Source organism: Ahaetulla prasina, chromosome 4 (assembly GCF_028640845.1).
Source record: "Ahaetulla prasina isolate Xishuangbanna chromosome 4, ASM2864084v1, whole genome shotgun sequence".
In the NCBI taxonomy this organism is placed as follows: Eukaryota; Metazoa; Chordata; class Lepidosauria; order Squamata; family Colubridae; genus Ahaetulla; species Ahaetulla prasina.
Genome location: NC_080542.1, coordinates 3,880,862 through 3,905,873, shown reverse-complemented (window position 1 = coordinate 3,905,873; position 25,012 = coordinate 3,880,862). Strand labels below are relative to the sequence as shown.

General features: G+C 45.3%; 2 protein-coding genes and 1 non-coding gene across 3 annotated transcripts; all 3 read left to right on the top strand.

The window, feature by feature from the left end:
* Positions 1-13,039: 13,039 nt before the first annotated feature.
* LOC131197429 (histone H2B 5-like) lies at positions 13,040-13,556 on the top strand. Its single transcript, XM_058181492.1, has one exon. It carries the CDS (start codon positions 13,053-13,055, stop codon positions 13,431-13,433), a length of 381 nt encoding a protein of 126 aa, XP_058037475.1. The 5' UTR covers positions 13,040-13,052; the 3' UTR covers positions 13,434-13,556.
* A 4,098-nt stretch (positions 13,557-17,654) lies between these two features.
* On the top strand, positions 17,655-18,081 carry LOC131198790 (histone H4). The gene has a single exon (XM_058183838.1). The coding sequence runs from the start codon at positions 17,658-17,660 to the stop codon at positions 17,967-17,969; it is 312 nt and encodes a 103-aa protein (XP_058039821.1). The 5' UTR covers positions 17,655-17,657; the 3' UTR covers positions 17,970-18,081.
* A 323-nt stretch (positions 18,082-18,404) lies between these two features.
* TRNAA-UGC (transfer RNA alanine (anticodon UGC)) lies at positions 18,405-18,476 on the top strand. The gene has a single exon. It is a non-coding gene; the product is annotated as a tRNA-Ala (tRNA).
* Positions 18,477-25,012: the final 6,536 nt, after the last annotated feature.

The following is a 25,012-nucleotide window of genomic DNA, read 5'->3' as shown; positions in this document are numbered from 1 at the left end:
TAAATAAGTGGTTTTTTTAAATAAGATTATTAGCAGGTCAAAGAACAGGTGCTTTATGGAATTCTGGGAGTTGAAGTTCACACATCTTACAGTCGCTGAGGTTGAAAAACATTGGTATAAGTTTAATTGTGCCTGCTTGGTAGATACCATCTTTACTTTCCGATCCCCTGAACAGAAAATAACAAGAAGGAAGGAGGTCAGAAAGTTAATTGGGAATGAATAAACAGCTATTTTTCTCAGCTGGGCTTTCAGATGTTTCTAAATGTGATACTTCCTCTACTGAGAACAGATTAAGTTGAGATGTTCCTTCAGCTTTGGCTCCTCAGTTCTCCTACGAGAGCCAGAAATCTCTTGGATGGGTCCTCAACAATTCCACAACATCATCATCTTTTAATGACGCCATAATCCCTTGCAGGGTGGAGTCTGGGCAACTGAATGGAGCTGAGTATTTACTGGCCGGATGCCTTTCGTGTTGCCAATGCAGAGTTATATTCAGAAGATATAATCTCATTGTGCCCAGAGAGAGAAATATCCGCCTCTAACTAGGATCGAACTCACAGCCTCCTGATTGTGGGGTGAGAACTCTACCTCTAGGCCAGGGGTCTCCAACCTTGGCAACTTGAAGACTTGTGGACTTCAACTCCCAGAATTCCTCAGCCAGTTTTGCTGGCTGAAGAATTCTGGGAGTTGAAGTCCACAAGTCTTCAAGTTGCCAAGGTTGGAGACCCCTGCTCTAGGCCACCGCACCACTCTCCTCAAAATTCCATACGTGTGAAACAAAATCTCAAAACAAAATTATTCCTTTTTTTTTGGGAGGAAAAAGCAATTTTGGGGTACAGGAGATGATGAGTCTTCCTCAACGTGAATCTAGAAAGAAAGAAGGGAGGAAATGATCTTGGATCACAGGGAAAGCGAGCATAAATCCTTAAACTAGTGTTTCTCAACCTTGGCCACTTCAAGCCATGTAGACTTCGACTCCCAGAATTCATAGCTGGCTGGAAACTTCTGGGAGTAGAAGTCAAACACGGCGTGAAGTAGCCAAGGTTGAGAAATACTGCTGCATTTCATAATTATGGTTGGCACAGCCTCAAGTCTTGAATGATGCCATTCCACTAGCAAGTCCTCCAGGATATTCCTACGATTTATTTACGTAAACCTGTAGTCCTCAATGGAACTACATCCACATGGAGGGAAGTATGCAGTGCACTACTCCAAGGCTCTGTTTCAGGCCCAGTACTCTTCAACATCTTCATCAATGACTTGGACAAGGGGATATTTTTTTATTTATTTAATTTTTTTATTTTGTCACAACATTATATACAAGCACATATAATGAAAGAAAAACAATAGGACAGGAACGGTAGGCACTTTTGTGCATTTATGCACGCCCCTTATAGTTCTCTTAGGAATGGGGTGAGGTCAATGGTAGACAGTTTTTGGTTAAAAATTTTGGGAGTTTGAGAAGAGACCACAGAGTCACGTAGTGTGTTCCAAGCGTTGACAACTCTGTTACAAAAGTCATATTTTCTGCAATCAAGATTGAAGCAGTTAACATTAAGTTTGAATCTATTGCTTGCTCTTGTGTTATTGCGATTGAAGCTGAAGTAGTCTTTAACAGGAAGGACTTTGCAATAGATGATTTTGTGTGTTAAACACAGGTCTTGTCGGAGTCGGCGGAGTTCTAAGTTTTCTAATCCCAAGATTTCAAGTACACCAAGCTGGCAGGAATAGCCAACACTCCAGAAGATAGGCTCAAGATACAGAAGGATCTTGACAGACTTGAACATTGGGCGCTATCTAACAAAATGAAATTGAACAGTGAAAAAAGTAAGGTTCTACATTTAGGAAAAAAAACAAAAACAAAATGCACAGGTATCGGATATGTGGTACCTTGCTCAATAGTAGTAACTGTGAGAGGGATCTTGGAGTCCTAGGGGACAACCATTTAGATATGAGCCAGCCGTGTGCAGCAGCTGCCAAAAAAGCCAACACAATTCTGGGCTGCATAAACAGAGGGATAGAATCAAGATCACGTGAAGTGCTAATACCACTTTATAATGCCTTGGTAAGGCCACACTTGGAATATTGCATTCAGTTTTGGTTACCACGATGTAAAAAGGATGTTGAGACTCTAGAAAGAGTGCAGAGAAGAGCAACCAAGATGATTAGGGGACTGGAGACTAAAACATATGAAGAACGGTTGCAGGAACTGGATATGTCTAGTTTAACAAAAAGAAGGACTAGAGGAGACATGATAGCAGTGTTCCAATATCTCAGGGGCTGCCCCAAAGAAGAGGGAGTCAAGCTATTCTCCAAAGCACCTGAGGGTAGAACAAGAAGCAATGGGTGGAAACTGATCAAGGAAAGAAGCAACTTAGAACTAAGGAGAAATTTCCTGACAGAACAATTAATCAGTGGAACGACTTGCCTGCAGAAGTTGTAAATGCTCCAACACTGGAAATTTTTAAGAAAATGTTGGATAGCCATTTGTCTGAAATGGTGTAGGGTTTCCTGCCTGGGCAGGGGGTTGGACTAGAAGACCTCCAAGGTCCCTTCCAACTCTGTTGTTGTTGTTGTTGTTGTTGTTGTTGTTGTTGTTGTTGTTGTTCTTCTTCTTCTTCTTCTTCTTCTTCTTCTTCTTCTTCTTCTTATTATTATTATTATTATTATTATTATTATTATTATTATTATTATTATTATTATTAACTTAGGGTTCACGGCCACCAACAATTTAAAAACAAACAAACTCCCTTTTGCTTTTCTGCAGTTGAACCGTAGGGCTAATTTCACATAATTTGAGTTTGAAGGTAGTTGAAAATCGATCAAGTAAAACCTTAGCAAGAAACCACCAGATCTACTCTTACTTTGGGAAACACTTTCACGATTCGTCATTTGAAATGTCTGGAAGGGCCTGAGGTAAAAATCAGATGACGAAAACAAACGGCAAACTAAAAACCCCTCTCCCCCGCACCCCCCAAAAAACAACACACTTTTCGTAGACAGCTTCATTATTATGAAGCAAAGCTAGTGAAAAAGAAACTAGAATTCGCTCGGGTTTCCTACTGAAAAAGCCGTAGAATAAGGCTGATGTTCTGCTAACTTTCCACTTCCCTTGTTCTGTCACGCTCTTTGGGCTTTTAGAAAACAGCCGGGTTCTAGTTTTCACACAACAAAGCTTTAGATGTGGTCTCCCTTTATGTGTGCAGCGATTTTACAAAGAGAGCGTTCGACCACAACTTGCTTAAACCCCTTGACGAATGGAACCAAATGGCTGGTTATTTCCTGCCACAAGAAGAAGAAATGTTTCCTTTGACTTCAGGGAGCTCGTAGAGACTTCAAAGTTTTCTTTTATTTCTCGCAATTTACATCCAAGCCGCTGGCTTTCTTCTTGCAGAACCTCAAAGAGAACCCACCTGTCTCGTAAGCTTTGAGACAGAACATGAGGCGGCTCGTTTTCTCTCTTTGGAGAAAAGAACATTTACGGAAGACATCAGGGATTGGCTCTGACCTCAGCAATGGTGGAAACCTTGTAAATTTCAATCCAACGACGCTGATTTTTCAGCGTTTTGTAGCCTACTGTCGGAAGAAATGTCCATCTGGGTTCAGTTCCTAGTGGGGAGAAAGACACTGGAAACATGGAGACTGCGTGGAAAGATGGTTTAATGGTGGACAGGACCACGTGGTTTTGAGGTCCTGGGCAAAAAGGCACATGGGTGAAAGAGAGAGAGAGAGAGAGAGAGATTTATACCAGGAGTGAAATCCAGCAGGTTCTGACAGGTTCTGCAGAACCGGTAGCAGAAATTTTGAGCAGTTCAGAGAACTGGCAAATACCATCTCTGGCTGGCTCCAGAGCGGGGTGGAAATGGAGATTTTGCAATATCCTCCCCCCGGGAGTGGGGAGGGAATGGGGATTTTGCAGTATCCTTCCCCTGGAGTGGGGTGGGAATGAACATTTTGCAGTATCCTTCCCCTGCCACGCCCACCAAGCCACACCCACAGAACCGGTAATAAAAATTGGACTTCACCACTGATTTATACCCACTTTTTGGCTTTGAATTTGAGCTTGTATTCGAACTGGTTGTCAAACTCCCATGGGGCCATGCAGAGGTAGGTTGTCTTTTGAGTCCGAGGCTTGGTTGAGTCTTGCTGGGTGATGCAATCTCCCCAGGTGCCATGTGGTGAGTTCTGTTGTTAGATGGGTAGAGGGCTAATCCTATCTATGTTACGGGACCGCCTACTGCCACCGATTGCCTCCCACCGACCCGTACGCTCTCACAGAGGGGGACTCCTTAGGGTGCCGTCCGCCAGGCAGTGCCAACTGGCGACACCCAGAGGAAGGGCTTTCTCTGTGGGGGCTCCCACCCTCTGGAACGAGCTTCCCCCAGGGCTGCGCCAACTTCCCGACCTCCGAACCTTCCGCTGCGAGCTTAAGACACATCTATTTATTTGCGCAGGGCTAGCCTAGGGTTTTTAGTTTTAAATTTAGTTTTAATGGGGTTTTATACTATTTTAGTGCTATTTTAATTTCAGCCTAATTAATAAGTTTTTTAATTGTTGTTTTTATTTATATTATTCTTATGTTTTTATATGGCTGTACACCGCCCTGAGTCCTTCGGGAGATAGGGCGGTATAAAAATTCGAATAAATAAATAAATAAATAAATGTTGGATCTTGGGTGAGGGCATTTGCTTATGAATAGACCTAGCTATCTCTTTCTCTCTTAAGGGCTGACATCTGCTGTGGGCTATTGAGGAGGGTGGGGGCTACGAAGAGTGAGTCTGCTTCCTGCCTCAAAAAACATGTTTCTCCATTTCTCATCCAGGGAAATAGAATATTCGGCCTTTTTAATATTTCCTAGAATATTTCATTTTTTTTTCCAGTGGAGGGGTCAGTGCTTACTTCCTGCACGACCAAGCGGCAAAGGGGTGTAAATCGAGGCTTAAGGCAATGTTTCTCAACCGCAGAAACTTTCAGGTGTGTGAGGACTCCAGTGCCCAGAATTCCCAACTGTCAGGGTTCCAGAAAAACCTCTTCTGCATAAAAAAACCTCAGAAGCCATTGTCTTTCAGAATTCTTTACTAGCATGAGGAAACTGGCACACGATGAGTGAAATTCCAAAACTGAACTTCCGGATTCTTTTCCCAGTTATACAAACCCCAAGAGTCCCACCCCCCTGACCCCTTTGCTGGTCACATGGTCCCACGTTCTCCCAGTCCATTCGAATATCTTCTTGCCACGCTTCCTGCAGATGTGAACCCCATCCGACCTTGACCGCTTGAAGAATGTTACCATACCCCTCAACCCCCCTTCTTCCCCTCAGGGAAAAAATGTGGCAGCGTCTGGAACCCTAAAGTCTAGTATGGTTTCCAGGCCTGACACCAACCCAGTTATGAATTCTGGGAGTGGAAAGACCACAACTCTTAAAGGTGCTGAGGTTGAGGAACATCGGTTCAAGGGTTTATGTCCGTGATGGTGAACCGGTGACACGCGGAACCATTGCTGCAGGCAGGCGAGCCGTCGCCCTGGATCAGCTCCACCGCATGCGCGGGCGCCTCCCGCTGGGCAGCTGATTTTTTGGGGTCCCTGCCGCGCACGCGGGAGATGCGCGTGCATTCCCATGCTGCCCCTCCCCTCCCAGGAATCTCCACGTCTGCTTTTGGATGCCAGGCACAGGGCTCACAAGAGAGAGGCTCTGAGAGGGCGAAAAACAGGCCGTTTCTGGCCTCCGGAGGGCCAAGGGAAGCCGTTTTCGCCCGGAGAGTGAAAAATGGGCCTACCGGAAATCCGGAAACAACCTGTTTCCAGCCTCCGGAGGCTTCAGGGAGGTCTGCTAGGCCCAAAATGGGGAGCGGGTGGGGGGAGGTCGTGCACACTTGCGCCGGGGGCGAGGCACATACACAGGGTCGGGGTACACAGGGCATTAGACATGGGTGTGGGCATGCCCACACAAGACCCCAGCCCCCATTTTTGGCACGCAATGGCAAAAAAATATGCCATCAATGGCTTATGTTCTCTTCCTATCTTTTGAAATTACTAATGTAAGGACATTTCCTTCCTTCCTTCCTTCCTTCCTTTCTCCTCCCTCCTCCTCCCTCCTCCCTCCTTCTTTCTTCCTAGAGGTCAGCTGGGCTGGCTGGTGAATTCTGAGAGTGGAAAGACCACATCTCTTAAAGGTGCTGAGGTTGAGGAACATCGGTTCAGGGGTTTATGTCCGTGATGGTGAACCGGTGACACGCGGAACCATTGCTGCAGGCAGGCGAGCCGTCGCCCTGGATCAGCTCCACCGCGCATGCGCGGGCGCCTCCCGCTGGGCAGCTGATTTTTTGGGGTCCCTGCCGCGCACGCGGGAGATGCGCGTGCATTCCCATGCTGCCCCTCCCCTCCCAGGAATCTCCACGCGGCCCGTTTTGGATGCCAGGTAAGTACAGGGCTCGCGCAGAGGCTCTGAGAGGGCGAAAAACAGGCCGTTTCCGGCCTCCGGAGGGCCAAGGGAAGCCGTTTTCGCCCGGAGAGTGAAAAATGGGCCTACCGGAAATCCGGAAACAACCTGTTTCCAGCCTCCGGAGGCTTCAGGGAGGTCTGCTAGGCCCAAAATGGGGAGCGGGTGGGGGGAGATCGTGCACACTTGCGCCGGGGGGGGCGCAGGCACATGCACAGGGGTCAGGATACACAGGGAATTGCATTATGGGTGTGGGCATGCTCACACAAGACCCCCCCGCGCTCCCCCCATTTTTGGCACGCAATGGCAAAAAAATATGCCATCAATGGCTTATGTTCTCTCTTCCCTATCTTTTTGAAATTACTAATGTAAGGACATTTCCTTCCTTCCTTCCTTCCTTCCTTCCTTTCTCCCTCCCTCCCTCCCTCCCTCCCTCCCTTCTTTCTTCCTAGAGGTCAGCTGGGCTGGCTGGTGAATTCTGAGAGTTGACGTTCACAGAGCTTAAAGTGACCAAGGAAGGGTTTTGTTTTGTTTATTTATTTATTTATTTTTGTCACAACAGTATACGTAAACATTGACATAAAACAACAACACATCATAAAAGAAAAGAACATATATATGAGCAAAAGTATGCATCAACTATGTTAATTGGATATAACGAAAGGAAACAATAGGACATTACAGTCCTCTTAGGAATGGGGTGAGGACAGTTTTTGGTTGAAGATTTTGGGGTTTTGAGTAGAGACCACAGGTAGTGAGTTCCAAGCGTTAACAACTCAGTTACAGAAGTCATATTTTCTGGAATCAAGATTGAAGCGGTTGACATTAAGTTTGAATCTATTGTTTACTCTTGTGTTATTGCGATTGAAGCTGAAGTAGTCTTTTACAGGAAGGATATTGCAATAGATGATTCTGTGTGTTAAACTCAGGTCTTGTCGGAGTCGGCGGAGTTCTAAATTTTCTAATCCCAGGATTTCAAGTCTGGTGGCATAAGGTATTTTGTTGCTTTCAGAGGAGCGGAGAACTCTTCTTGTAAAAATATACAAATAGAATGAGACTATTGCCTTATACACTGTAAGCCGCCCTGAGTCTTCGGAGAAGGGCGGGATATAAATGTAAACAAAAAAATTAAAAAAAATAAAAATCAATGGCTTATGTTCTGTCCTCCCTATCTTTTTGAAATTACTAATGTAAGGATATTTCCTTCCTTCCTTCCTGCCTGCCTGCCTGCTTTCTTTCTAGAGGTCAGCTGGGCTGGCTGGTGAATTCTGGGAGTTGACGTTCACAGAGCTTAAAGTGACCAAGGAAGGTTGAGTAGCACTGTGCTAGAGATATTAGGTGTCGTCTTCGTTACTCTTGTTAGTAAGGTTTTTGGTAGGGGAAAAGTGAACCAGTTTCCTTTTTTACCTGCTCAACAATGTTGTTTTGGGGAACAGCTCAAGCTTCCTGGTTTCTCTCCCCTAAATTTTAAGGGTTCCTCCTCATCAGTAAAAGTTTGCAACTTTTCCCTCCAGGGAGAAAACAAAACCCGACAAATAAAACGAAAGATGAAAGAGAAGGGAAGGGAAGGGAAGGGAAGAGATGAAGGGAGAGAGGGAAGTGGAGTGGGGCGGAGGAGAGGAGAGAGGGAGAAGAGAAAAGGAGGAGAAGAGAAGGAAGGAGAAGGAAGGAGAAGGAGAGAGGGAAGGAGAGAAGGAAATGGACGAGGGAGAGGAGTAGAGAGAGGAAGGAGAGGAAGTGGAGAAGACAGAGAAGAGGGAGGGAGAAGAGAAGAGAAGAGAAGAGAAGAGAAGAGAAGGAAGGAGAAGGAAGAAGAGGGAAGTAGAGAGGCGAAAGGAGAGAAGGAAATGGATGAGGGGAGAGGAGTAGGAGAGAGGGAAGGAGAGGGAAGTGGAGAAGAGGAGAGCGAAGAGGAGAGAGGAGAAGAGAAAAAGGGAGGAGAAGAAAGAAGAAGGATATATATATATTTCTTTTATGATGTATTGTTGTTTTATGTCGATGTTTGTGTATACTATTGTGACAAAATGAAATTAAAAAAATAAAATCAATGGCTTATGTTCTCTCTTCCCTATCTTTTTGAAATTACTAATGTAAGGACATTTCCTTCCTTCCTTCCTTCCTTCCTTCCTTTCTCCCTCCCTCCCTCCCTCCCTCCCTCCCTTCTTTCTTCCTAGAGGTCAGCTGGGCTGGCTGGTGAATTCTGAGAGTTGACGTTCACAGAGCTTAAAGTGACCAAGGAAGGGTTTTGTTTTGTTTATTTATTTATTTATTTTTGTCACAACAGTATACGTAAACATTGACATAAAACAACAACACATCATAAAAGAAAAGAACATATATATGAGCAAAAGTATGCATCAACTATGTTAATTGGATATAACGAAAGGAAACAATAGGACAGGAACGGTAGGCACTTTTGTGCGCTTATGCACGCCCCTTACAGTCCTCTTAGGAATGGGGTGAGGCCAATAATAGACAGTTTTTGGTTGAAGATTTTGGGGTTTTGAGTAGAGACCACAGGTAGTGAGTTCCAAGCGTTAACAACTCAGTTACAGAAGTCATATTTTCTGGAATCAAGATTGAAGCGGTTGACATTAAGTTTGAATCTATTGTTTGCTCTTGTGTTATTGCGATTGAAGCTGAAGTAGTCTTTTACAGGAAGGATATTGCAATAGATGATTCTGTGTGTTAAACTCAGGTCTTGTCGGAGTCGGCGGAGTTCTAAATTTTCTAATCCCAGGATTTCAAGTCTGGTGGCATAAGGTATTTTGTTGCTTTCAGAGGAGTGGAGAACTCTTCTTGTAAAATATTTCTGGACGCATTCTATTGTATTAATAGAATAATAGTTGAGTAGCACTGTGCTAGAGATATTAGGTGTCGTCTTCGTTACTCTTGTTAGTAAGGTCTTTGGTAGGGGAAAAGTGAACCAGTTTCCTTTTTTACCTGCTGAACAATGTTGTTTTGGGGAACAGCTCAAGCTTCCTAAATATCTCTCCCCTAAATATCATTTTAAGGGTTCCTCCTCATCAGTAAAAGTTTGCAACTTTTCCCTCCAGGGAGAAAACAAAACCCGACAAACAAAAAACAAACAAAACGAAAGATGAAAGGGAAGGGAAGGGAAGAGATGAAGGGAGAGAGGGAAGTGGAGTGGGGCGGAGGAGAGGAGAGGAGGGGAGAAAAGTCGAGGGAAGAGGAGAAGGAAGGAGAAGAGGGAAGTAGAGAGGCGAAAGGAGAGAAGGAAATGGACAAGAGGAGAGGAGTAGGAGAGAGGGAAGGAGAGGGAAATGGAGAAGAAAGAGAAGAGGGGAGGGGAGAGGAGAAGAGAAGGAAGGAGAAGGAAGAAGAGGGAAGTAGAGAGGCGAAAGGAGAGAAGGAAATGGATGAGGGGAGAGGAGTAGGAGAGAGGGAAGGAGAGGGGAGAAGAGGAGAGCGAAGAGGGGAGAGGAGAAGAGAAAAAGGGAGGAGAAGAAAGGAGAAGGATATATATATTTTTCTTTTATGATTATTGTTGTTTTATGTCGATGTTTGTGTATACTGTTGTGACAAAATGAAATTTTAAAAAAGAAGCAAATGGACAAGGGGAGAGGAGTAGAAGAGAGGGAAGGAGAGGGAAATGGAGAAGAGGAGAGAGAAGAGGGGAGAGGAGAAGAGAAAAAGGGAGGAGAAGAAAGGAGAAGGAGAGAGGGGAAAGGAGAGAGATAAATATATTGAATGTTATGGTGCAATTATGAAAATAATGCTTATAACTACGACATGCAACATTATGCATTTAAAAGAGATTATAAATATATGACTAAGAGAATATTGGTTATAATCAGGGTGTATAAAACTATGTATACTTAAAAAAGGACTGGATACAGCCAGTCCACTCTCGTTGCAAAACTGGAAATGCGATGTATTATAAAGAAAAATGTACAATTAAAAATATTTATTTTAAAAAAAGAGAAAACAAAACCTTTATTCCTACCAGGTTCCTCAACGTCCATTGACTGAGTGCCTACAAGATCTTTATTCGTGCTGTTCTTGATTTTCATCCCAGAGATCTGATGTCAATCATCTTTATTTTTATTTATTTATTTATTTTTGTCACACAGTATATATAAGTATAAGCATGAAATAACTATACAATATATAAGCATATATATGAGTATGTAATAACTACATTAATTGGATATAACGAAAGGAAACAATAGGACAGGAACGGTAGGCACTTTTGTGCTCTTATGCACGCCCCTTACAGACCTCTTAGGAATGAGGTGAGGTCAATGGTAGACAGTTTTTGGTTGAAGCTTTGGGGATTTTGGGAAGAGACCACAGAGTCAGGTAGTGCATTCCAGGCATTGACAACTCTGTTACTGAAGTCATATTTTCTGCAATCAAGATTGGAGTGGTTAACGTTAAGCTTAAATCTATTGTTTGCTCTTGTATTGTTTCTTCTTCTTCTGAAATGCCTTGTGAGCCATTCCAGGGACGTCGGTAGAAGATACACCACAGGACAATTTTTATTTTCGTGTCATGAACGGAAAACCCACCCAAATGAAACTTCTGAATTGAAAGTGTGGGCCAGCAGAAGGATTTTCAGCCTCCAGAACCAGATGATCGGTGACTCAAAAGCTACGGAGGCATTTCAACCGAGTCGCCTTGATGCAAGAATGACATTAGCTCACTGCTGAGCCGTTAAAATGTAATTTAAGTCAAACCTATCTGAATGGAGCTAGATCCAAAAGGCTCAACAGTAATCTCAACTAAGCCAACAGAAAGAAACCACTTGTTGTTGTTAGTTGCGAAGTCGTGTCCGACCCATCATGACCCCATCGACAACATTCCTCCAGGCCTTCCTGTCCTCTACCATCCTCTGGAGTCCATTTAAACTCATGCCTACTGCTTCAGTGACTCCATCCAGCCACCTCGTTCTCTGCCGTCTCTTTCTTCTTTTACCCCTAATGTTTCCCAGCATTCGGCTCTTCTCCAGGGAGTCCTTCTTTCTCATTAGGTGGCCAAACTATTTTAGTTTCATCTTCAGGATCTTTTTTATTATTATTATTATTTACATTTATATCCCGCCCTTCTCCCAAGACTCAGGGTGGCTTACATTGTGTAAGGCAATAGTCTCATTCTATTTGTATATTTGTATATTTATATACAAAGTCAACTTATTGCCCCCCCCAACAGTCTGGGTCCTGAAACCACTAACATTTGTAAATTGATTTCAGCGGGATTAAAGCATTATCAGTGCTCCTGAAATGAAAGGCAATGCCATTTAAAAGGTAGAAAATATGACTTCAGTAACAGAGTGGTCAGTGCCTGGAATGCACTACCAGACTCTGTGGTCTCATCCCCAAACCCCCAAAACTTTAACCTTAGACTGTCTACTATTGACCTCACCCCATTCCTAAGAGGTCTGTAAGGGGCGTGCATAAGAGCACCAGCGTGCCTACCGTCCCTGTCCTAATGTTCCCTTTGGTTGTATTCATTTTATGTATTCAATTCATGCTTATACTTATATATATATTATCTAATATGTACTCGACAAAATAAATAAATAAAATAAATAAACGTGTGTGAGAGTGTATTTCAAGCCTCTTGACTAATATGCCAAATGATCTCAAAAATATGGCTTGCATTGCTTTCTTATCTTACAACTATATGAAGTATATTTGGACTTGCGAGAAGCGATTGGGACACACACACCCCCAACCATGAAATTCTGACACAAAATTTGGTGAAAATGTAGTTACTGAATTGGACTGGATAAAGATATTTGATCCTCTTTCTGCTCCTCTATACATTTTGACAAGAGTTTGCTTTCCGTAGTGCTTTGCCAGTAGGTGCAACCTGGAAGAGAACTGGTCCTCCGTTTTAAGGACAACTCATCATTAGATAATTCTTTGCTAATAATTAAGGGGCGTGCATAAGAGCACAAAAGTGCCTACCGTTCCTGTCCTAATGTTTCCTTTCATTATATCAAATTAATGCAATTATTACATACTTTTGCTCATATATATGCTTATGATATTTTGCTGATTTATGTTGATGCTTGTGTATACTATTGTGACAAAATAAAAAAAAATCTCATTGCAGGTAACTTGTCCAGATTTGTCTTTCACTTGGTTTTGCAATTGAAGCTTCCTCAGACGGCTGCCCCCCACCCTCCCCTCAACCCATTGGACTCCGTAGACACCGCTGAAGCAAGGCAGCCGGGTGCACAACCGCCCAACTATTAATCTGGGTCCCAATTTTTCCTTATTTCCATTAGATGACAAAACCAATTTATTGCTTTGCTTTGCTTTGCAAGGCAAAACAACCTTTGCGTTTGGCAATACGGCTTCAAAAGAGACCAATGAGAGGAGAAGACGCTTTCACGGAAACCAATCAGCAAGCAACAACTCCGGCGCGCGCGTTCAAACCGAACCAAGCCATTGTTTCCTTATCCAATAGCGAAGGGGAAACGCTTCGGCGTTTCCGATTGGCGTTCCCCCTTTCCCGCCCAAATTGTACGGACCAACGGCAGCGTGACGATCGGAGCGCCTTCATTAGCATACGGCTGCTTATAAAAGGGAGCGGGAGAACGAAGTTCGTCAGTTGATTTGTTGGCTTAAGAGGAAGAGTGAAGATGCCCGAGCCCGCGAAATCCGCGCCGGTGCCCAAGAAAGGGTCGAAGAAGGCCATCACCAAGACGCAGAAGAAAGGCGACAAGAAGCGCAGGAAGAGCCGCAAGGAGAGCTACTCCATCTACGTCTACAAGGTGCTGAAGCAGGTCCACCCCGACACCGGCATCTCCTCCAAGGCCATGAGCATCATGAACTCCTTCGTCAACGACATCTTCGAGCGCATCGCGGCCGAGGCGTCCCGCCTGGCTCACTACAACAAGCGCTCCACCATCACCTCCCGCGAGATCCAGACGGCCGTCCGCCTCCTGCTGCCCGGCGAGCTGGCCAAGCACGCCGTCTCCGAGGGCACCAAAGCCGTCACCAAGTACACCAGCTCCAAGTAGAGCGCAAGTTTGCCACCATCGGACCGCAGGGAAGACTTGCCCGCCACCAAACCCCACCCCCCCAAAGGCTCTTTTAAGAGCCGCTCACATTTTCTTCGAAAAGGCCGAAGTCGTCTTTTTTTCCCCGGGGCTGTGTTTATTGCTAGATTTATATTCCCATCTAAGATGAAGGAAAAAAGTATGAAGCCGTTGGAAGGTTTCCTGATTTGTAAAAGGAAAGTAAAATTTGCAAACTTGATACTTGCGATGCGTTTCTTTTTTGTGCCTGCCTGTATTTCTCCAACCCTGATCCCGCACTACAGTTGATTAACTCTTTAAACAGGGATTGTGCATTGATTTTTTTTTTATAGAACAATTGATTTTTTTTTTTTAATGGACACAAGGAATTTGGCTCTTGGGTCTGTGTTGCATAGACCTCTTCTAAAGCACTCTGTCAACAGTGGATGCGTTGCTAAAGAGAACTGGACTTTCCTTTTTTCTTTTTGAAGACATTTTGCGTCTCATCCAAGAAGCTTCTTCAGCTCTGACAGGATAGTTGACAAATAATAGGATAGATAAATCTTTCAATTCCCCACTATTGTCAGAGCTGAAGAAGCTTCTTGGATGAGAAGCAAAATGTTTTCAAAAGAAAAAAAAGGACCTTTGGGGACAGCAGGTGACCTGGATGACTCACAATCTCTACTGACTTTTTTTGCTAGAGAGAAGTTCCCCTGAGGATGGGCCTCTATCCTCTGGTCCTGGTGACCTACCCAGATCCCTGCATTATTTTAATTAAAATTTGAATATAAAACATGAATATGCAGGTTCTAGGGAAATAGAGGGGGGGAAGGAAGAGGAAAGAAGTGATGTAATGGGAAAAACATTAGCTTTTTAGTGCTCAATTGGCTATTTTTTGCTAACTCTGATCAGGTTTTTTTCCATCCGTTCTTCCATTGCATTGTGAGAATTGTATCTTTATTTTTGCACCATTTTAGAATGATGTTACATGAAAGTGACAAGGTGCAAATTTAGTGTTTGCAGAACACTGAATTCTGTTAAAAGTCCCTTCTGGGAGAATTCCAGTTTATACTGTAATGCACTCTGTGGCAACATGAGCTGTGCTAAGTAAAATTTACTGTTAACTTCTTTTTACCCCACAATGAGCCTCCTTCAAATTAGGCAAACATTTTATTAAATTCTGTAATGCCTGCAGCTGGAAACTGAGGTCAGAAGGGGTTTGCTTATGAGTAAGCATTTCTAGAGTTTTGCTCTAGACTAAACTCTATTCTAGACTCTAGGAGTGTTTAACCACCTTGGCAATTTTTAAGATGGTTGGACTTCCAACTTCAACATGGCTGGCTGGGGAATTCTGGGAGTTGAAGTCCACGCATCTTAAAATTACCAAAATTAGTTTAGTTTAGTTTAGTTTAGTTTAGTTTAGTTTAATTGAACTAATAAACCGCCCTTCTCCCGAAGGACTCAGGGCGGTTTACAGCCAGATAAAACAGAATTACAAAAATTAAAAACATTTTAAAATCTAATTAAATTACAGGCCGAAACAAATAAAACAATAAAACTATAATAAAACCCACGTTTACAATACTTCAGGCCAGTCCTGCGCGATAGAACAAGAAAGTCTTGAGCTCGCGTCGAAAGGTCCGGAGGTCGGGGAGTTGCGGTAACCCCGGAGGCAGCTCAAAATTGAAAAACACTGGTCTGCACTAGGACATCCATAACTGAAGTTTTATATCCAAATATATTTATTCTTCATAGTTCCCATCTTCCCTTAAAATATTAAAAGAATTATGAAGTCTGAGAATCAGTGTCTTAAATTAATTAAATTAGCAAACTTCCCCAAATCCTAAAATATAATTACCCAGACGTAATCCACATATCAAAAGATAAGGTCTGCAAACGCAAATACAGGTAATGAAATTAAGTCTCCCAGTAGAACTGTATGTTCACAATACACACACACACAGCAGGTAGACACTTCCACATTCCCAACAAGCTTCTATAAAAGTTTTGCCACTGCACTCTATTTCGGCAGCCTGCCCTTGAAGGCAAGCTATTTGGCTTTTAGAATAAGTATTCCTCACAGCTCTTTGGTTTTACTTATTCTTGTTTTCTTTGGTTTTATTTATTTATTCTTGTATTGGTTTTATTTATTTATTCTTGTATTGGTTTTATTTATTTATTCTTGTATTCTTTGGTTTTTTTTATTCTTTATTTTATTTATTCTTGTGCAACCCTGGTTGGAACCCCAGATTATTCTTCTGACAATACCAAGCTAGCTCATTTTATTTATTAAATTTATATGCTGCCCATTGCACTATTTAAGGCAACTCTGGGTGGCTTAGTATACTATAAAACCAAAATATAAAAAAATATTAGAAAGTACAGTTGCCTCACCTTGCTTAAGCATATAGTGTAAATCCAAGCCTTATTTGTCACATTTTGTCACAGTACAGTGTTTCTTGGAATTTTAGTACTTTGAAAAGTGTTATTAGCATTTTTTTTTAAAAAATGTTATTAAGATTTTAAATGTGGCAGCCCAAACCTCTTTTCTATCTTGAGGAAAATCTGTATTTTTCTTCTTAGTCAAGGCCATTTCTTTTGGTATGCGAAAACTTCTCTTTTTCAGCACTAAACAATATAGAGCCTATTCCTAAAATCTTTGCATACCCTTGCAAGTTTTAAGGAAGATTCAAGCTCAGCTGGGAAGACTTAACGGAAACCCATAAATTTGCCACTTGTGGAATATCTAGAACCCATGTTTTCTATTAGTTCAAGACTCATATATAATCCATGTCTTATTGATTGATTGATTACTTGCTTTCTGACACATTACATAAATGTATCATTTATTTGTGTCCCCCATGAAAAAGACTCGACTCCCCTTAAATTAATGCTTTTTGCTTTGCCTGAATTACTTGGTGATTTGTATTTCTAGGGAGCCCCCCCCTCCCCAAAAAAATCTCTTTGCAAAGTTAAAACGTCTGTCAAATTCAGGAATGAAGTTATTATCAGTTCCATGCCAACCATGGGCCACCTGAGTTTAAAGGCAACAATGTGAGTTTAAAAAGCTAAGCAAATCAGACTTGCTTAGTACAGGGATATATACAAGGAAATGCAGGCTTTCAGGCTGAATTGTGAAAACATCTCAAAAATCAATGGCAAATTGCTTTTGCATTGGCCAAGAATTCGCTTAAGAGCTGAGCTTAACTCCAGGGAATATTCCCTACTTCGTTCCTTATGAAATTTTCAGTGACAATAGAATAGAATAGAATAGAATAGAATAGAATAGAATAGAATAGAATTTTTTTATTGGCCAAGTGTGATTGGACACACAAGGAATTTGTCTTGGTGCACATGCTCTCAGTGTACATAAAAGACAAGATACGTTCATCAAAAATCATAAGGTACAACACTTAATGATAGTCATAGGTACAAATAAGCAACCAGGAAAAAATATCAATATAAATTGTAAAGATACAAGCAACAAAGTTAGTCACACAGTCATAAGCGGAAGGAGATGAGTGATGGGAACGATGAGAAGATTAATAGTGCAGACTTAGTAACTAGTTTGACAGTGTTGAGGGAATTATTTGTTTAGCAGAGTGATGGCTTGGGGGGGGGGGAAACTGTCCTTGTGTCTATTGTTCTGATGTGCAGTGCTCTATAGCCTCGTTTTGAGGGTAGGGAGTTGAAACTGTTTATGTCCAGGATGCGAGGGGTCTGTAAATATTTTCACAGCCCTCTTTTTGACTCCTGCAGTATACAGGTCCTCAATGGAAGGCAGGTTGGTAGCCATTGTTTCTTCTGCAGCTCTAATGATCCTCTGAAGTCTGTGTCTGTCTTGTTGGGCTGCAGAACCAAACCAGACAGTTCTAGAGGTGCAGATGACAGACTCAACTTAATAAAGGATTGCTTCCTATTTATGAATTGTGATGCTGGTCCTTTGATTTTGATGCAAATATACATTCTGGACAAATAATTTCGAATTTCCCTATAAAATCTATGTGGATTAGAAACGCGGAGGTCTCTATAAATACTTGAACCATCATGCCCTTTCGCTTCTTTTAAGGCATCTCAATTGTTTGTGAGGCTATTTTACGGGCAACGTTGGAAAAGGCGGGAAAAAGCTGGCGGCTGAGTTTTCCCTCTGGTCCGATTGAGTGGTATATATGGGGCCGTTTTCCCGTTCCGCTTTGGCAGTTCGGTTGTTTCCTACGGCTCGAGAATATGTCTGGGCGAGGCAAAGGCGGGAAAGGCTTGGGCAAAGGAGGCGCCAAGAGGCACAGAAAAGTTCTCCGGGATAACATCCAGGGGATTACTAAGCCCGCCATCCGCCGGCTGGCTAGGCGCGGGGGCGTCAAGCGGATTTCGGGGCTCATTTACGAGGAAACGCGCGGCGTCCTGAAGGTCTTTCTGGAGAATGTGATCCGCGATGCCGTGACTTACACCGAGCACGCCAAGAGGAAAACGGTCACGGCCATGGATGTGGTTTACGCCCTGAAGCGCCAAGGCCGGACTCTCTACGGCTTCGGCGGCTAATTTGTTGGGAGATCAGATCAAAAGGGAAAAGAGAAGGGGGAAAAGGCCCTTTTCAGGGCCGCTCCAATTTTCCAGGAAAGAGCTGCGTCCGATGCAAAGGCCGGGGGCTCCGAGCGAGTTGCATTGAGAAAAGATACTTTTTGCTAATTTCCAAAGGGAGCGAATGAAACATAACCAATGAAATTTTAAGCCAATAGAATGCTTTATGTTTTCATTTGTACTTCATATTCTGATCTTCCAATACGCCTCTTGATTTCCGAATGCTATATAAGGTACATTCTTGAACTGGGAGACCTTTAAGATCCCTTTTAATTTATTATCTTCTAGCTAGGACGAGATGTTTGGATTTAAAATTCGCGGTGGGTTTTAAGTTTTGTCGTCGGGGGGAGAATCGGCGCCTTTTCTATGCCTTATTCGAAGAGGTTTCGCCGGGGAGGGGATGTAGCTCAGTGGTAGAGCGCATGCTTTGCATGTATGAGGCCCCGGGTTCGATCCCCGGCATCTCCAGTCGGTTTTTTTATTTATTTTTTTTTGCTCTTTTTTTTTTCTCTCCCTGCGGAAAAAAGCCCCAGGCTTTTGAAACAAACGGCGAATTCTGTTAAATGCAAGATATCTATTAATTCTCCCCTGCACCAATAAAACAATTACGGTTTTGCCCTGTTTGGAAGAACAATCCGTCTGCTTCAATGCAATGTCTCAAATGCCTTTAGATTTAGGAGATTGTACAAGGGAGGAGTGAGCTCTGCTCAACGGTAGTAGGGTTAATCTTATTGTTAAGTCCTCGCCCTTACGACTTGTCTGCCGCAGCCAGGATAGAGAAAATGTTCTGATTGGCTGCGGCGCAGGCAACAAGAAAAGCGGGAAGTGGGAAGCGCGCCTATTGGTTCCTCCCTGACAGCCGGGTTCCTTTAGCTGTCAGTGCGAGCTCGGTCTTGTCAGAACTCTCTGGCAAGCTCGGAAGTTGAGTTCAGTTGTGTATTGAAGTTAATAAAGGTTAGTTGTTGCAGCCTGGCCTCTGTCCTCATCTGTCTATCTCAGATCATAATACTGGCGACGAAGGTGGGATTTGCCCATTGTTATAAGATCTGAGCGATTGGCAGAGGGCACGAACGAGCCGTGGCTGTGGAAGAAAACTAAAAAAAAATTTTTTCCCTCACAACTTTGGGGGATACAGCCGGCTGCCTGAAGATGGCCAACATGCTGCCCGTTTTCTCTCCATTCGTCCCATCATCCGATAAATGGGACGAATATATTCAGAGGTTTGAATGTTTCCTACACGCTAATGACCTTGCGGACCTATCGGGCCCGAGGAAACGGGGCTATTTTTTAAGCTCATGTGGCAGCGAAGTATTCAGTACCGCTCGAGCCCTCGCTGCCCCGCAACAAGTTTTCGACTTGACATGGGAATCCTTACTGGAAAAGCTGAAGGACCATTACTCTCCCGCCCCATCCCGAATCGCCCGACGCCGCGCATTCCGGCACTGCGTCCAAAGGGAAGGAGAGACCGTTAACGCATTCATGGCGTCCCTAAGAGTTGCCGCGCTGCAGTGCGAGTTTCGGGACCTAGATGACATGCTTTTGGACCAATTGGTCTGTGGACTCCGAGACTTGCGCCTTCAACGGCGCCTCCTTGCAAAGAAGGACGTAGATCTGGCCACTGCGATAGCTGAGGCGAGGGCAGCAGAAATGGCCGACGAATCGGCCGCTGTGCTCCAGAAGGGATCCCTGGCAACTGATCGGCCGCTAGGCGTCCACCATGAGGAAACCAGCCGAGAGGACTCGTCTACGGATGATGTGGACGTTCGCCGTCTAAATCTCCGTCAGGAGCGGCGACGGGACCTCCCTGACAAGCGCCCGCCAACACTATGCGTGGGCTGTGGCGGAGACCACCCCCGAGGCGACTGTAGGTTCAAGACAGCTGTGTGCCGCCGCTGCGGTAAAAGGGGGCACTTAGCACGAGTCTGCAGGGCCGCCCTGCCGGCCTACGATGACGCCCAAGAGCGAACCAAGGCACGAAAACCACCTGGGAGGCCGTTGCCACACCAACGAGACTGTTTCACTGTCTCCCGTTTTGACGATGAAGCCGTCAGTTTCGCTACCACCGCGGCACCTTCCAACAAAATACACCTGACGGTGCGGCTTGAAGGAGCGCCGTGCGATATGGAAGTAGATACCGGATCGTCACGGCCGCCCCTCGCCTGGTCCACCTTGAAGCGACTCCTGCCGCAGCTGCAACAAGAGTGTCTTCAACCCTGCCCTGTCACCTTGCGAGATTATCAGGGCAGAATGATTCCCACCCTGGGTGTGGGCAGATTCAGGGTAGCCTACCATAAATTCGAAGGCAGCCTGCCACTGATTGTGGTCAGGAGTAACCTGCCATCCCTCCTGGGATTGGACTGGTTTGCTGCCCTGGGGTTAGATGTCATAGGGGTTCACGCCACTCACCTTGACAGAATGTCGGAATTAGCCAGCGAGTTCGCTGACGTTTTTGGAGACAACCTTGGTAAATATAACGGCACTCCGGTATCTCTTCAATTAGACCCCCAGGTGTTGCCTATTCGGCTGAAGCCACGGAGGGTGCCCCTAGCGCTCCGCCCGAGGGTGGATGAGCAATTAGACAAACTGATAGCCCAGGGAGTTTTAGTTCCCATAGACCATTCCAAGTGGGAAACCCCCATTGTAACCCCCCTTAAGCCGGACGGATCCGTACGGATCTGTGCGGACTATAAGGGGACTATTAATAAGGCCCTCCAAGCTAACCCGTACCCTGTCCCGGTCGTGCAACATTTACTCCACTCCCTTGGGCAGGGGCGAATTTTTGCTAAGCTGGATTTAGCACAAGCCTATCAGCAGCTCCCGGTGGATGAGGAGACTGCGTTAGCGCAGACCATCGTCACCCATCGGGGGGCGTTTAAGTGCACCCGACTCCAGTTCGGAGTCTGCGTGGCACCTGGGATTTTCCAGGGGCTTATGGAACGCTTGCTCCATGGGCTCCCTGGAGTTGTCCCTTACTTTGATGACGTTCTGGTGTCGGGAAGCGACATGCCAGACCTAGTCTCCAAAGTAAGGGCTGTGCTAACCTGTCTCCGCAAGGCTGGATTGAGGCTTAGAAAGGACAAATGTCAGATAGGGGTACCCCAAGTTGAATTCTTGGGGTTCCTTGTGGATGCCAACGGCATCCATCCAACTCCCTCAAAGGTCGAAGCAATTCAAAATGCTCCGACGCCCACCACTAAATCTGACCTTCAAGCTTTCCTAGGTCTCCTCAACTTCTATGCTATCTTTCTCCCACACAAGGCGACGGTGGCTGAGCCACTACATCGCCTCCTAGACGCCGTGCTCCTGGAAATGGACTCAAACCGAAGCAGCTTCTTTTGAAGCTGTCAAACGGCTCCTCACATCTTCCGCCGTTTTAGTGCAGTATGACGAGAAGCTGCCCCTGTCACTCACCTGTGATGCCTCCCCATATGGGGTGGGGGCTGTCCTCAGCCACCTGCTCCCAAATGGGTCTGGGGCCCCCATAGCATTCTACTCCCGTACTCTCTCTCCAGCTGAACGAAATTATAGTCAGCTGGATAGGGAGGCCCTTGCAATTGTGGCGGGAATCAAGCGATTCCACAACTACCTGTATGGCCGTTTCTTTTCCTTGGTCACTGACCATAAGCCTTTACTAAGCCTACTAGCTAGTGACCGCCCCACCCCTCAAATACTGTCACCGCGCATGTCGCGGTGGACGGAATTCCTTGCCGCGTATTCCTATCAACTTATACACAAACCCGGCAAGGAGATTAGACACGCTGATGCCCTTAGCCGTTGTCCCCTTCCAACTTCGTTAGAAGACCCTGCCCCTTCTCTGCCAGTGCTCCTGATAGAGGAAGCAAATTCCCCTATCACCGCACTGGACATTTGCAGGGAGTCCGCTAAGGACCCCATATTAGCGCAAATCCTTGATTGGACGCGCCGAGGCTGGCCCAGAGGACCCATAGGACCAGAATTTCTCCCTTATGCCCGCAGACAATGCGAATTGTCTGTCCAGAAAGGATGCTTACTCTGGGGAAACCGGGTGGTGGTTCCCCCAGCCCTCAGAACACCCGTATTAGAATGCCTCCACACGGCCCACCCAGGTATTGGGAGGATGAAGGCCCTGGGTCGCGGCTATGTCTGGTGGCCAAAGCTTGACCATGACATAGAGACCTGGGTTGGCCTATGCCAACTATGCCAGGGCTCCAGAGCAACCCCTCCGGCGGCGCCAACCCTGGATTGGGAAACCCCGCGAGGGCCGTGGGCGCGGATCCATTTGGATCTCGCTGGGCCGTTCATGGGGCAAACATTTTTAGTGGTGGTGGATGCTTACTCCAAGTGGGTAGAGTTATTCCTAATGCAATCCACCACCTCGGACGCCGTAGTCAGGGTCCTAGACAAACTGTTCACAACGTTCGGACTTCCAGATGTGCTAGTCACGGATAATGGGCCCCAATTCACATCGGCCTCTTTCCTACAGTTCCTGGCATTACGGGGGATCCGGCATGCCCCCACGGCCCCCTTCCATTCGGCGGCTAATGGCCATGCTGAAAGGGCCATACGGTCAGCCAAGGAAGCCTTAGCCCGCCTGGGCACTTCAAATTGGCAGCAGAAGGTAAACAGGTATCTGCTAGCACAACACACTACCCCGTGCCCGATATCCAAGGTAACCCCTGCAGAATTACTAATGGGGCGACGATTAAGGACTGTGCTTGACCGATTGCACCCCACTTACATGCCAGAAAAGCTCCAAGAGCCCCGCAGCGGGGCCCGAGCATTTGTTAATGGGGACCCTATATTCGCGCAAAACTTTGAAGGGCGAACAAAGTGGCTACCCGGTTACGTCATTCAATTGACTGGACCATACTCTTATAGGGTCCAGCTCACCGATGGAAGGATTTGGAGGCGACACATCAATCAACTAAGGCGCAGAGAAATAGGCGACGCAAACCAACAGCAACAACATCAGCTGCCTGCGCAGACCGATGAAATTCCACAAATCGAGCTGCCAACGGCACAGGCTTCGCTTACACCAAACCCATGCGACTTCCCAAAACTCCCTGCCAACTGCCCATCACCGCGCAACACCGGAGCGTTCTCGGCGGCTGACATACCTGATAATCCATCGGTTCCGGTTCCCGAGAGTCCAGCTCCTCCTCTATCCACGCCTCCCCCGGTAGTTCTTCAGAGCCTGCCTCCAGCTCCTCCCTCGAACGCTCCGATCTCAGGACTGAGGCGCTCGGGGCGGAGTCGACAACGCCCTGCGTATTTGACCGACTACGCTTGCGTGGTCCGGGGGTTGAGGGGTGTTAAGTCCTCGCCTTTACGACCTGTCTGCCGCAGCCAGGATAGTGAAAATGTTCTGATTGGCTGCGGCGCAGGCAACAAGAAAAGCGGGAAGTGGGAAGCGCGCCTATTGGTTCCTCCCTGACAGCCGGGTTCCTTTAGCTGTCAGTGCGAGCTTGGTCTTGTCAGAACTCTCTGGCAAGCTCGGAAGTTGAGTTCAGTTGTGTATTGAAGTTAATAAAGGTTAGTTGTTGCAGCCTGGCCTCTGTCCTCATCTGTCTATCTCAGATCTTAATACTTATTATGTCCTAAATGGTCGTGTCCTGTTTTTTAGAATTTGGGTGGTGGAGAATGTAGATTTTTAATCCCATCGCTGGAAGTGAAGGTCAAAATATCTGATTGGAGGTGGCTATTGAAGACTTGAGTCTGCTTCCTGGCTTTAAGAGCATGTTTCTCCATTTTTTTTCTTCTTCTTCAGGGGAAATAGAATATTCTGCGCCTTGTTAATATTTCCCAAAATATTTCATTCTTCAAGGAGGTGGGTGGGTGGGTGGCCTTCCCAGAGCCCCTTGGCCAAACGAAAGAGCGTGGGACTTCCTCTGGACTTTCGGCTAAAATCAAGGGGATAAATAGGAGAAGGGTGGATGTAGGTCCCAGTTCTCTCCAGATGAATAAAGGCAAAGATGGTTGCATTTGTGATGATTTCTTTCTGCTTGCTCTAGTCTAGATTGAATCAAGATAGTAAGGAAAACAGCCCTGGACGTCCTTCTCTTAAACTCCATCATTGCACCAGATTAAGAATCTGGATTGATAGAATAGAATAGAGAATTGAATTGAATAGTACCTGTGAGAGAGATCTTGGAGTCCTAGTGGACAACCATTTAGATATGAGCCAGCCGTGTGCAGCAGCTGCCAAAAAAGCCAACACAATTCTGGGCTATGATTATCATTAAGTGTTGTAAGTGTTGTACTTTGATGAAGGTTTCTTTTATGTATACCGAAAATGTATGCACCAAGACAATTTCCTTGTGTGTCCAATCATACTTGGCCAATAAAAAATTCTATTCTATTCTACCTTGGTGTTGATTGCTGCCGATTGTGGTGGTGTGGTAATTTTTGTTTCCTTTTTGGGCATCTGTGTGTAAATGTTGCTTATCTTTCTGTGTCTGTCGATTTCTTAATTGGGAAACTCTCCGAGTAAACCAAAGATCCAGGTAAACTCCACCTGCTTTCATGCATCTCTGGCATTTCAATCTCCAAGGCTACCAACATTGCTTTCTTGTTCCCAATTCTTCAGACTGAAGCTTTGCGGGATGCAAAACTGCGAGCACTTTATGTTGTTCAAATAAATCCAGTTTTTCCTCTCCTTTTCCTGCTCGGCTCCAGCCTTGCTCTACCTTGTGTTTGTGGGAACTTCCATATGTCCAAAGCAGGGGTGAAATGCTCCCAGATCGGATGGGATCACGCGATCCGGTAGCGATGGCGGCTGCTGGTTCAGAGGACCGGTAGCAAAAATCCCTGCCCGCCCTCCCCACGCCTCTGCTGAGCCGCATCATCTGCAGAGGTTTGGGGTTTTTTTACTTTTAAAAGCCGGTTTTGCTTCAGCCGAAACAGGTCTTTAAAAGTAAAAAACAGCAGAACCTTACTTGTACTCTTACTTGTAGAAAACAAGTAAAAGTGGAGATTCTAAGGCACTTACCTGATTACTGATGAACGCATGGCTCTCTTTCCAGCCC